This window comes from Mandrillus leucophaeus, unplaced genomic scaffold, assembly GCF_000951045.1.
Source record: "Mandrillus leucophaeus isolate KB7577 unplaced genomic scaffold, Mleu.le_1.0 Scaffold172, whole genome shotgun sequence".
Taxonomy (NCBI): Eukaryota; Metazoa; Chordata; class Mammalia; order Primates; family Cercopithecidae; genus Mandrillus; species Mandrillus leucophaeus.
In genome coordinates this window covers 1,478,739-1,490,646 of record NW_012101721.1, presented here as the reverse complement: position 1 = coordinate 1,490,646, position 11,908 = coordinate 1,478,739, and the positions used below count along the sequence as shown (strand labels likewise).

General features: G+C 42.9%; 2 protein-coding genes across 4 annotated transcripts in view; one reads left to right on the top strand and one right to left on the bottom strand.

Moving 5' to 3' along the window:
* Positions 1-5,819: 5,819 nt before the first annotated feature.
* Positions 5,820-10,935, bottom strand: LOC105537399 (chromosome unknown open reading frame, human C11orf1). Of its 3 annotated transcripts, none has more exons than XM_011976978.1 (4): positions 10,281-10,935; positions 7,284-7,514; positions 6,680-6,746; positions 5,820-6,117 (listed from the first exon to the last, which is right to left on the bottom strand). In XM_011976978.1, exons 1-4 carry the CDS (start codon positions 10,323-10,325, stop codon positions 6,008-6,010), a joined length of 453 nt encoding a protein of 150 aa, XP_011832368.1. In that variant the 5' UTR covers positions 10,326-10,935; the 3' UTR covers positions 5,820-6,007. The 3 variants fall into 3 exon arrangements, with proteins under 3 accessions (XP_011832368.1, XP_011832367.1, XP_011832369.1); XM_011976977.1 differs by lacking the exon at positions 10,281-10,935 and adding an exon at positions 8,282-9,115; XM_011976979.1 differs by lacking the exon at positions 6,680-6,746.
* Positions 10,097-11,908, top strand: part of LOC105537449 (alpha-1,2-mannosyltransferase ALG9) — a 104,534-nt gene continuing 102,722 nt past the window's right edge. The window contains exons 1-2 of the mRNA XM_011977061.1: positions 10,097-10,917; positions 11,166-11,322. Coding sequence (XP_011832451.1) covers positions 10,746-10,917; positions 11,166-11,322 — 329 coding nt within the window. The 5' untranslated portion in view covers positions 10,097-10,745. The remainder of the gene's footprint in view (positions 10,918-11,165; positions 11,323-11,908) is intronic.

The window sequence follows — 11,908 nt, the reverse complement described above, 5'->3', positions numbered from 1 at the left end:
TCACACCTGGAATCCCAGCACTTTGGGAGGCCGAGGTGGCTGGATCACTTGAGGTCAGGAGTTCAAGCCTGACCAACATGGTGAAACCCCATCTCTAATCAAAATACAAAAATTAGCCAGGCATGGTGGCACACACCTGTAGTCCCAGCTCCTGGGGAGTCTGAGGCAGGAGAATAGCTTGAGCCTGGGAGGCGGAGCTTGCAGTGAGTCAAGATTGCACCACTGCACTCCAACCTGGGCGACAGAGTGAGACTCCATCTCAGGAAAAAAAAAAAAAAAAAAAAAGAAAGTCGGAATAGTTGGTAAATACAGGACCCACTGTGGGGCTTCCCTCTGGAAAATGGTGAAGGAAATTGAAATCGGCCTGCACGCCAAGTACACTTGCTCTTTCTATGGCAAAACCAAGATGAAGAGATGAGCTGTCAAAATCAGGCACTGTGGTTCCTGCATGAAGACAGTAGCTGGCAGTGCGGGGACTTACAATACCACTTCGGCTGTCATGGTAAAGTCTGCCATCAGAAAACTGAAGGAATTGAAAGACCAGTAGACGCTCCTCTACTCTTTGAGACATCACTGGCCTATAATAAATGGGTTAATTTACGTTAAAAAAAAGAGAGAGAGAGTGAAACAACAATCTACACAATCAAAGAAAATATTTGCAAACCTTATATCTGATTAGAAATTAGTATCTGGAACATGTAAGGATGTATAAAGAACTCCTACAACTCAACAACAAATAAACAAACAACCCAATTCACAAGTGGGCAAGGAACTTGAATAAACATTTCTCCAAAGAAGATGCATGAATAGCCAAAAAGCACACAGAAAGATGTTCAAGGCTAAGCCTGCAATCCCAGCACTTTGGGAGGCCTAGGCGGTTGGATTACCTGAGGTCAGGAGTTTAAGACCAGCCTAGCTAACATGGTGAAACCCCGTCTCTACTAAAAATACAAAAATTAACCGGGCACAGTAGTGCGCATCTGTAGTCCCAGCTACTTGGGAAGCTGAGGCAGGAGAATTGCTTGAACCCAGGAGGCAGAGGTTGCAGTGAGCCAACATGGTGCCACTGCACTCCAGCCTGGGTGACAGAGGGCAACAGAGCGAGATTCCGTCTCAAAAAAAAAAAAAAAGGAACAAGAGATGTTTAATCATTAGCCATTAGGGAAAATATGAATCAAAACCACCATGGAATACCACTTTATATCCACTAACATGGCTATTATAAGATGCAAACAAAAACAAAATAAGCGTTGATGAGAATATGGAGAAATTGAAACCCTTGTGTATTACTGGTAGGAATATAAAATGGTACAGCCATTATGGAAAAGTTTGGCATTTTCAAATTGTTAAACTAGAATTATCGGCCAGGCGTGGTGGCTCACACTTGTAATCCCAGCACCATGGGAGGCCGAGGTGGGCAGATCACTTGAAGTCACGAGTTCGAGATCAGCTGGCCAATATGGTGAAACTTTGTCTCTACTAAAAGTACAAAAATTGGTGCGGTGTGGTGGTGTGTGCCTGTAGTCCCAGCTACCTGGGTGACTAAGGCAGGAGAATCGCTTGAACCCATGAAACAGAGGTTGCAGTGAGCCAAGATCACGCCACTGCACTCCAGCCTGGGTGACAGAGCAAGACTCTGTCTCAAATAAAAACAATCAACAACAACAACAAAACAAAACGAAAACATATAGAATTATGGTATGATCCAGCATTCCACTTCTGAATGTATACCTCAAAGAATTGAAAGCAGGGACACAAACAGAAACTTGTATATCAATGTTCATAACAGCATAATTCACAATAACTAAAAGATGAAAACAACCCAAGTATCCATCAACAGATAATGGAGAAGCAAACTGTGGAATATACAGGCATGGAATATTATTCAATCTTTTTTTTTTTTTTTTTTTGAGACGGAGTCTCCTCTCTCACTAGGCTGCAGTGCAGTGGTGCAATCTTGGCTCAATGCAACCTCCTCCTCCCAGGTTCAAGTGATTCTCCTGCCTCAGCCTCCTGAGTACCTGGGATTACAGGTGGGTGCCACCACGCCCAGCTAATTTTTGTATTTTTTTTAGAAACGGGGTTTCATCATGTTGGCCAGGATGGTCTCAATCTCTTGACCTCGCAATCCGCCTGCCTTGGCCTCCCAAAGTGTTGGGATTACAGGTGTGAGGCACTGTGCCCAGCCTACTCAATCTTAAAGAAGAGGAGGCTGAGGTGGGAGGATCGCTTGAACCCAGGAGTTTGACACCAGCCTGGGAAACAAAATGAGACCCTGTCCCTACTCCCTACACAAATTTGTTTTGAAAAATTAGCTGAGCATGGTGGAACGCACCTGTAGTCCAGATACTTGGGAGGCTGAGAGTGGAGGATCCCTGGAGCCCATAAGTTTGAGGTTGCAGTGAGCTATGATCACACCACTGCACTCCAACCTGGGTGACAGAGACTGTCTCAAAACAAAAAAGAAGATACATGGTATAACATAAATGAGCCTTGAAAATACTATAAGCCAGACACAAAAGGACAAATATTACACAATTCTACTTAAATGAGGTACCTAGAATAGGTAAATTCATAGAGACAGAAAGTAGAATACAGGTTACCAAGAGCTGAGGGAGTGGGGGTCAGGGAATGAGCTGTTACTGTTTTATAGTTACAGAGTTTTAGTTCGGGATGATGAGAAAGTACTGGAAATTGATAGTGGTGATGGTTGCACAATATTGTGAACATGGCACAACAGTGTGAAAATACTTAATGCCACTAAATTATACACTTAAAAATAGCTACAATGGGCCACACATGGTGGCTCATGCCTGTAATCCCAGCACTTTGGGAGGCTGAGGCAGGTGGACTGTTTGAGGTCAGGAGTCTGAGTCCAACCTGGGCAATATGGTGAAACCCTGTCTCTATGAACAACAACAAAAAGCTAAAATGGTAAATTATACGTTATGTTTATATATACACACACACACACACACATATATTTTTGAGACGGAGTCTCACTCTATCGCCTAGGCTCGAGTGCAGTGGGTGTGATCTCGGCTCACTGCAACCTCCGCCTCCTGGGTTCAAGAGATTCTCCTGCCTCAGTCTCCGGAGTAGCTGGGATTACAGGCGCCCGCCACCACGCCCAGCTAAATTTTGTATCTTTAGTAGAGACAAACTTTCGCCACATTGGCCAGGCTGCTCTCAAACCCATGACTTCAAGTGATCCTCCAGCCTCGGCCTCCCAAAGTGCTGGGATTACAGGCGTGAGCCACTGCGCCTGGCCCTGTTATGTATATTTTTCCTCAATTTTTAAAATGTGCTAGATACCTAGGAAATAGAGTAAGACATATAATATGTAAACTTAAAATACGTGCCTATACCGGGGCCTATTATGGGGAGGGGGGCGGGGGGAGAGATGGCATTGGGAGTTATACCTGATGTAAATGACGAGTTGATGGGTGCTGATGAGTTGATGGGTGCAGCACACCAACACGGCACAAGTATACATATGTAACAAACCTGCACGTTGTGCACATGTACCCTAGAACTTAAAGTATAATAAAAAAAAAAGTGCCTATAAAACAATATTTATATTGTAAAAACATACGAATAAATTATTAGAATTAATGAGAACTCAAATTCTAAAACTGACCTAACGATGCAATACAGTTTCAATCAGTATCCTAACAGTGTCATTTTATAGCAAGCTGATTCTAAATTTTATATGGAAATGCAAAAGTTCAAACATAATAACTAATATTCTTGAAAACAAGAAGAAAGCATTTGATCTATTAGGTATTAAGATATAAAATAATAATAATGTAATAAAATCATAATTAAGATGGTGCTATCAAGGCATCATAACAAAGATAATACAAGGAATGACAATTAAACTAATAGAATATAGTAGCCCAGAAACAGACCTACATGTACATAGTTTATTTACAATAAAAATGGCATTGAATAGCAGTGAAGAAATTATGATCTTTTCAATAACTAATGGTGGGACAACTTGATAGCCATTTAGAAGAAAAAGAAACTTCCTCACTACTGAACAACAACATAAATTCCAGATCTATCATCTGGAAACTAGAGTAACAAAGGTTTGAGAGGTAATATACGGGAGATGAAAAATATCTCCTTGTTTAAGAGGACAACATATGGGCAATATCTCTCAATAATGCCCATATATTATAGTGTCTTATTACACAGTACATAAAAAAAATAGGAAATACTGATCGGTTTAACCATATTAAAATTAAGACTGTTGTTTTCCTAAGTTTACCAAACCTAAGCTATTCACAACCCTTTTTCAGTCTCTACTAGTTCCCTACTTTGAAAGATCCATTTTAAACTAGTTGGACGCTTATCTCAAATCCTTATAAATACTTACTCTAACATCCCCCCTTTGATTCATTACCAAGACTCTGTGTCAAGTTGATGGTCTCCTTTGCTACGCTACAATCGGTTTAATGAGCTTTGTTTAGTCAACAGGATTCCTTAGTGACCTTTGTTGTGGGAGAGTGGACAACTGACAGTCCTTATCTTTTTGAGAAATATACTGAAATCTTAAAAAAAAAAAAGTTGGTAGAGATGGGGTCTTGCTATGTTGCCCAGGCTGGTTTTGAACTACCAGCCTCAAGCTATCCTCCTGCCTTAGCCTCCCAAAGTGCTGGGATTAGAAGGTGTGAGTCACTGTGCCCAGTCAGTATATCGAGATTTTTTTTTTCTTTTTTTTGAGATGGAGTTTCACTCTTGTCACACAGGCTGGAGTGTAATGGCACCATCTTAGCTCACTGCAACCTCTGCTTCCTGGGTTCAAGTGATTCTCCTGCCTCAGCCTCCCAAGTAGCTGGGATTACAGGTGCCCACCACCAAGGCTGGCTAATTTTTGTATTTTTAGAAGACAGAGTTTCATCACGTTGGCCAGGCTGGTCTTGAACTCCTGACCTCAGGTGATCCACCCACCTCAGCCTCCCAAAGTGCTGGGGTTACAGGTGTGAGCCACCGCACCCAGCCCACCAAGATTTTTATAGATTAAATTCTAAGATCTGCTCCAAAATTAATTCAATAAGATAAAGTAGAAGTAGATAAGATTAGTCATAAATAGTTGATACTGGGTAATGATACATGGGAGTTCATTAGACTAGTCTGTCTACTTTGGTTTTATGTTTTAAATTCTCTACAATTATTTTTTAAAGTTATATTTGTTTTTGTAGTCCTCAAGAGCGGATGTTCACTAAGGTCACAGCAAAGTTGCACTATATGACTCTGATTACCTGGCTTTACCCAGAAAGCGTCTAGCCAAACCTAGCCTAAGTTATGCTGGATTCTGCAGTCTTGCTACAACGACAGAAGGAAGGGAAGGCCAGAGTGGTTGTAGACTTTAGATAAATAATTCTTTATTTTATTTATTAATATTATTTTTTGAGATAGAGTCTCGCTCTGTCGCCCAGGCTAGAGTGCAGTGGCATGATGTCAGCTCACTGCAACCTCCACCTCCCAGGTTCAAGCGATTCCCCTGCCTCAGCCTCCTGAGTAGCTGGGATTACAGGCGTGAGCCACCACGCTCAGCTAATTTTTGTGTTTTTGGTAGGGGCAGTGTTTCACCATGTTGGTCAGGCTGCTCTCGAACTCCTAACCTCAAGTGATCCACTCGCCTCAGCCTCCCAAAGTGCTGGGATTACAGGCATGAGCCACTGTACTCAGCCCAAAATAATTCTTTTTAAGACCCTTCTACAACACCCCAAATGTAGAACTGAGTTGCTATACTAAATTTGATGTTTAAATCTTGGTTAAAACAACAACAAAAAAGGGATAAAGAATATTTTCTGTGTTTTTTGCTTTATTTATTCAGAGAGTGAAACTGTGCTACAGTGAGCTAAATTTTTAGCTGTGCTTAGAATGTGCTCCCTTCTTTTTACTGTGGAAAAGTGAAGTATCTTATCATTTCTTAGAAACCTGGATGCTGAAATTAGTCAATATTAAGATATTATACACATCCTGAGTGATGCCTGATTTAAGATTTTGAATAGCTACTCATGTAAGTTGACTTTTCTGTGCATTTGTATCGGGGAGGATCCAGTTCAGGTTGATGTCCTGGGAACCAGTGAGGCTCTCGCTTAAATCCTGAGGGAACCAAAAAAGGGAAGGGAAGACAAATCAAAACAGTCAACAATAAGGAGTTTTAGAAACTGATCTTGCTCCTATTTCTAGGGAATAGACAGTAAGTTCTGTTAAAATTGAAGAAAAACACCTGTTTACTCATTCATTTAGTTATTCACCTTTTTTTTTTTTTTTTGAGACGGTGTTTCACTCTGTCACCCAGGCAGGAGTGCAGTGGCTTGATTTCTGCTCACTGAAATCTCTACCTCTCAGGTTCAAGTGATTCTCCTGCCTCAGCCTCATGAGTAGCTGGAACTACAGGCATGAGCCACCACACCCAGCTAATTTTTGTATTTTTTAAGTAGAGATGGGGTATCACCATGCTGGCCAGGCTGGTCTCGAACTCCTGACCTCAAGTGATCTGCCTGCCTCAGCCTCACAACGTGCTGGGGGTTATGCGTGTGAGCCACTGCACCCAGCCTCACTTATTCACCTATTCAGTTTACTTTTATTTGAGTTCCTTCTATGTGCCAGTCACTGAGTTGGGTTCTGAAAATGTAAGAATTAGAAAAAACAGTACACGTACTATGCGTTGAAAGTGGCATTTTGTTGTTGTAGCTTGTATCATATGTTGTTTCAAAGTAGTGTCCAAACTGCAAAGAAAAATTAACAGACTAAGAATCTGGAAGTCTACAGTTAACATCAGGAAATAAAGATCAATATGACATGAATTCTCATGGATTGTCATATTTTAGATGGACTGAGGTCTACGGTGTTAGTTTATATCCGTCTAACTTTCATATCTTTTGTATGTTTGCTTGTTTAGGAGAGATTTAAGCGCAAGACTCAGATAAATGACAAGTCTAGATAGGCAAGGACCAGGGGAAAAGCTAGCCTAAGTCAGAAGACGTTATAAATTTCCATAGATGAAGAGATACAGTCCAAACAGAAGTAAGAGAAAAAGAGGACTGCCCTTCCTTTTGAAACCTTACAGATAATAAAATATTCAACTTGACAGTAAAGTGGCATAGGTGGTTCAGCTGCGGACTGTTCCTCTGTCCCAAACACTTCACTGAAAACTGAGAGATCACTGCACCGGAAGTTATTACATACCTGCATTTCAAATGGCCATTGCATTTCTTTTGCCAACAAAAGGAAACAAACAAACAAAAAAGAGAAAGTTAGAGTACCTGGGAAGGCAAGGGTTTGGGCTGCACGATATTCCTCAGGTCATATCTTTCCTGGTTCCAGTTGCCCATCAGGGTATGGTTCGAATAGGCATTCTCATTAGTGGTGCATCTCCATCCATACTGGAAAAACTTGGACATATTATTCCAATCTGTCCACACTTCACCATGGCCATCTGCATTAATCATGCTGCCACAATGTGGGTTTGTGAGGAAACAGGCGAGGTTCTGTCTCTGGGAAAAGACAAGAATAGAAAAGCTTATTGCATAAACCAGAGAAGAGAAAAAGCATCCTTTCCCGCCCTTGTTTTACATAGCCAGGTAAAACATAAGCACGCCGTACTAATGATCCAAGCTTTGTTATGGTTCTGTTTCTTCCTCTCTAAGTCCTGGAACCCTTTGATCTATTCTTTCAATCAGCAACAGCGGATGACTACATGGATTAAATCCACACCCCCGCACCCCAGGCCCCGCGAAAAGACAGGAAAAACTTCAGTATTCCCAATACAATATGGAGAATTAGCTAAATTTTTAGGTAATTTTGAGATGTAGGCATTTAGGGACTAAGGGCACTGCTACAGTCAAAGAGAATAGAAAGAAGTGAGAGTTGAGTAACTAGATAACACAATAAATGAGTAATAAATGATCATTTCCTTCCTACTAGCTCAAGTGATGCCTTCCCTGAAGTTAGCGCCTCTTTCCTTTTATCTCACATAAAACTTTATCTTCTTATCTTTCTCTGTATTTATAACTTTGTACCATACATTAGAGTTCTTTAAGTCTGCATTATATCTCCTATACTGAGCTGTATGCCCCTTAAGGACAGGATCTGTTTTATTCATTATTGTACCCTGTCCTTCTGCCTATTCTCCCAAACAATCTGGTTTGCATATACCAGAAGATCAATGTCTGATTTCATTTTTTTTGTAAGGTAAAAGCTCAATCTTTCTTTTTTCCCCAAAATGTGAGTCTGACCCCCTGGCTTAGGAACAAGGTGATACCTTTCCTGAAGAAGAGTAACTTGATGCTGAGTAGGTTGAGCCGTTTGAAGATTTCTTATGAGAGTGACAGAAATTTTTACTTGGCTGTTCCATGTTCTTTAAAGATGCAGACAAACCTGACGTTCCCAGTTCTCCAAGCAAAGAAAGATTCACCCAGATTACCATGGGCAAGTGGCCATGATTTGGAAATCACCACCCACTTGCCTTTCCACAGGCAGAAACAAAGCCAGTAACGCATCATTGAAGGATGACATCCCAGGTAACTACCCTCATACCATCTGCCTTTGTGAAGACAGGTGCATGCACTGATGTTACCAAACAACATGATGACCAGAGTAGCTGGTCCCATGAAGTCCAACGGGCCTGGTATTCATACTGGAGATCTAGGTGTAACTGTCTCTAGGGCTGGAATAACAGACATCCCATCCACTCAGTTGTTCAAGCCAGAAGCCTGGGGCTTATCTTTGACTCTGACTTGTCTTTAATATTCATCCAGTCACTAGGTCTTGTTGATTTTTGAATCAGACCACTACCCTCCATTCCCAATGCCAAATTTCAATTCAAATCACTGTCAGCTTTGTCTCCATTATTGCAGCTGCCTCTTGTCTTATCCTGCCATCAGCCTTGTTGCTCTCCAAACCTTTCTCCACAGGATAGCAGAATTTTTCAAAATGAAAGTATAATTGTATCATCTTCTCATTTAAAATCTTTCAGTGGTTTTCAACTATTTTCAGAGTAAGGTTCAGCCTGTTAAAATGGCTTACAACAGAACAGAGAACCAAATACAGCATGTTCTTGTTACCAGAAGGGGTCCTGATCCAGACCCCAAGAGACACAAGAAAGAACTTAAGGTGAGTCTATAAAGCATAAGGAAGTTTATTAAGAAAGTAAGGGAATAAAGAATGGCTACTCCATATGCAGAGCAGCCCTGAGGGCAGCCGGTTGCCCATTTTTAAGATTGTTGATTATACGCTAAACAAGGAGTGGATTAATTCATACCTCCCCTTTTTAGACCATATAGGGTAACTTCCTGACGTTTCCATGGCATTTTTAAACTGGCATGGCACTGGTGGGAGTGCAGCAGTGAGGATGAACAGAGGTCAATCTCATCGCCATCTTGGTTTTGGTGGATTTTAGCTGGCTTCTTTACCTGTTTTATCAGCAAGGTGTTTATGACCTGTATCTTGTGCTGAGTATCTCATCCTGTGACTAAGAATGCCTTAACTTACTGGGAACGCAGCCCAGGTCTTAGCCTTATTTACCTAGCCCCTATTCAAGATGGAGTTGCTCTGTTATAAATACCTCTGACAATCTCACTTATAAGTGGGACCTAAACATGGAAACAACAGATGCTGCAGATTACTAACTAGAGTGGGGAGGGGGGTGGTGTGGGTTGAAAAACTATTAGGTGCCATATACCCATATAACAAACCTGCAACCTACCTGGGTGCAATATATCCACGTAATAAACTTGTACATGTACCCCCATATATAAAGAAAAGTTGATTTTTTTTTAAAAAGGCTTACAACGCTCCCTGTGACCTGGCCCCTGCCTAACTCTTCAGTCTCATCTGTTACTCTCCCTCCAAATGTGTTTCAGCCCAATTCAACTATTCTGTTTCTCCATCAAGCTTTTGCATATATTGCTCTTTCTGCCTCTTCACGCCTCTTAACCCAGTTAGGATGTACTTTTACCCTCTTAGCTTTCAACCCGGGTTCACTTCATCCAAGGACTCTGACCCACTTCGCCCAAAAACTTGGTAACGTTCTCCTTCTGTGTGCTCCCATTGCACACTGAATCACTCCACGCATAGCACACACCCTGCCATATCAGAGTTGCCTCTTTTGCTCTGTGCATTCCCCACCAGACTGCAGGCTCATTGAAATCATAGGCCACATCTTGTTCATCCATATATCGTAACCACTCTCACAGTGGCCTGGCACGCAATAGACCTCAGTAATCTTTCTTGAATGAATAGAAAATAGGAGATTTAAGCACCTGGAGGAGAAATTTTGAGCAGCAGAGACACTGGGAGGCAGCCATTTCGGACGAGGTGAAAAAAGTTTCAAAACCTTCTGCGTCAAGAGCATGCGAGACACAGTCCAATCTCTCCTTGGCCTCAGCCCCGCCCCGTTTCTTTCACTCAGAACTCGCCTCACCCCTGTGACTGCTTGTGACCTCATGCAGGTGTGATGAAGTCGCTCAAGGCCATGCTTGGGCTAAAGGCACTATGATCTTCCCGAGGGGCTGAAAGGGCGAGGGGACAGGAAAGTGGGCGTCTTGCTTTTGCATTCATAGTTATTATCCTCCCAAGGAGTCGGTGCACCCGTTCGTCTAGACAACAGGGCGCCAAGGGTGCCTCATCAACTAGCGACGAGTGAAGAGGGGGCGGGCAGAGATCCGCGAAGGAAGTGACGTAAAACGAGCGCCACAGAGAACGCGAGCCGGGAGTCCGTGGAGGCCATGGCCCCTCGGCGCCTCCTGTTGGTTGGGGAGGGGAATTTCTCCTTCGCCGCCGCTCTGAGCGAAACCCTGGATCAGAACACTCGTCTCACCGCCACCTGCCTCCAGCGCCCGGCCGAGTTGACCCGGGATCCAGTGGCCCGGGAGAATCTGCGGTACCTGCGCGAGCGAGGTAGCGAGCCCGCCCGTCTGCGAAGCCCCGCCCAGGGGCTGGCGCGTCCCAAAGTGGAAAGGGTGGGGGCGTGGGGATGTAACCCACGTGGAGACTGTTCTTGATCGTCCCACGGATATTCACATAAAGCCGGCTTTGTGCCCAGACTTGGGCTGGTCTGCACGGTGTAAGTTAGGAAGAGTTTTTCTGTTCCATGTCTTAAGGCGTCCTCCTATCTCTATTTTGCGCCCCTAAACTATCTTTGCCAGGTATTGATGTACGTTTCGGTGTGGACTGCACCCAGCTGACAGATGTCTTTGAACTGCACGACAGAGAATTTAATCAAATTTATTTCAACTTTCCGCATTGTGGACGCAAAGCTGGCGTAGCTAAGAACAGGGAACTGCTTGCCAAGTTTTTCCAAAGGTGAGGAAAGGAGTGCCCTCACAAGGAAAATGTTTAAGATGTCCATAACATAGTTACTGTACCCAAACATAAGGCACACGTGCAAGCTACTATATGTTTAGAAGAGAATATAAAACCTCAAAGGAACCCCCAATTTAGTTGGAAAAATATATATAAATCCTAAATGCTAAATGAAAGTACAAATAGTGTACTCTTGGGTGTGTAAAAGAGGATCATTTATTTTTGACAGTGCAAAATAATGAGAGCCATATAGTCTAATGGCTAAGAACGTTCACTTAGAAGCCGGACTACCTGGATTCAAATCCCAGCGCACCACTTAACAGTTGTTATTTTTTTATTTTTATTTTTTTTGAGACAGAGTCTCACCCTGTCGCCCAGGCGGGAGTGCAGTGGCGCAATCTCTGCTCACTGCAAGCTCCGCCCCCATTCTCCTGCCTCAGCCTCCCAAGTAGCTGGGAGTGTAGGCGCCCGCCACCACGCCCGGCTAATTGTTTGTATTTTTAGTAGAGACGGGGTTTCACCGTGGTAGCCAGGATGCTCTAGATCTCCTGACCTCGTGATCCGCCCTCCTCGGCCTCCCAAAGTG

Bases quoted from the DNA above. Each gene is read 5' to 3' on its own strand.
- LOC105537399 (XM_011976977.1), bottom strand. From the start codon at position 8,446: ATGGTAATCTGGGTGAATCTTTCTTTGCTTGGAGAACTGGGAACGTCA. The intron at 7,515-8,281 runs GTATCACCTTGT...GTCTTTTCCCAG, and splicing joins GTTACTCTTCTTCAGGAAAG to AGACAGAACCTCGCCTGTTT. The intron at 6,747-7,283 runs GTACTCTAACTT...TTTTCTTTGCAG, and splicing joins CCAAACCCTTGCCTTCCCAG to TTTGGACACTACTTTGAAAC.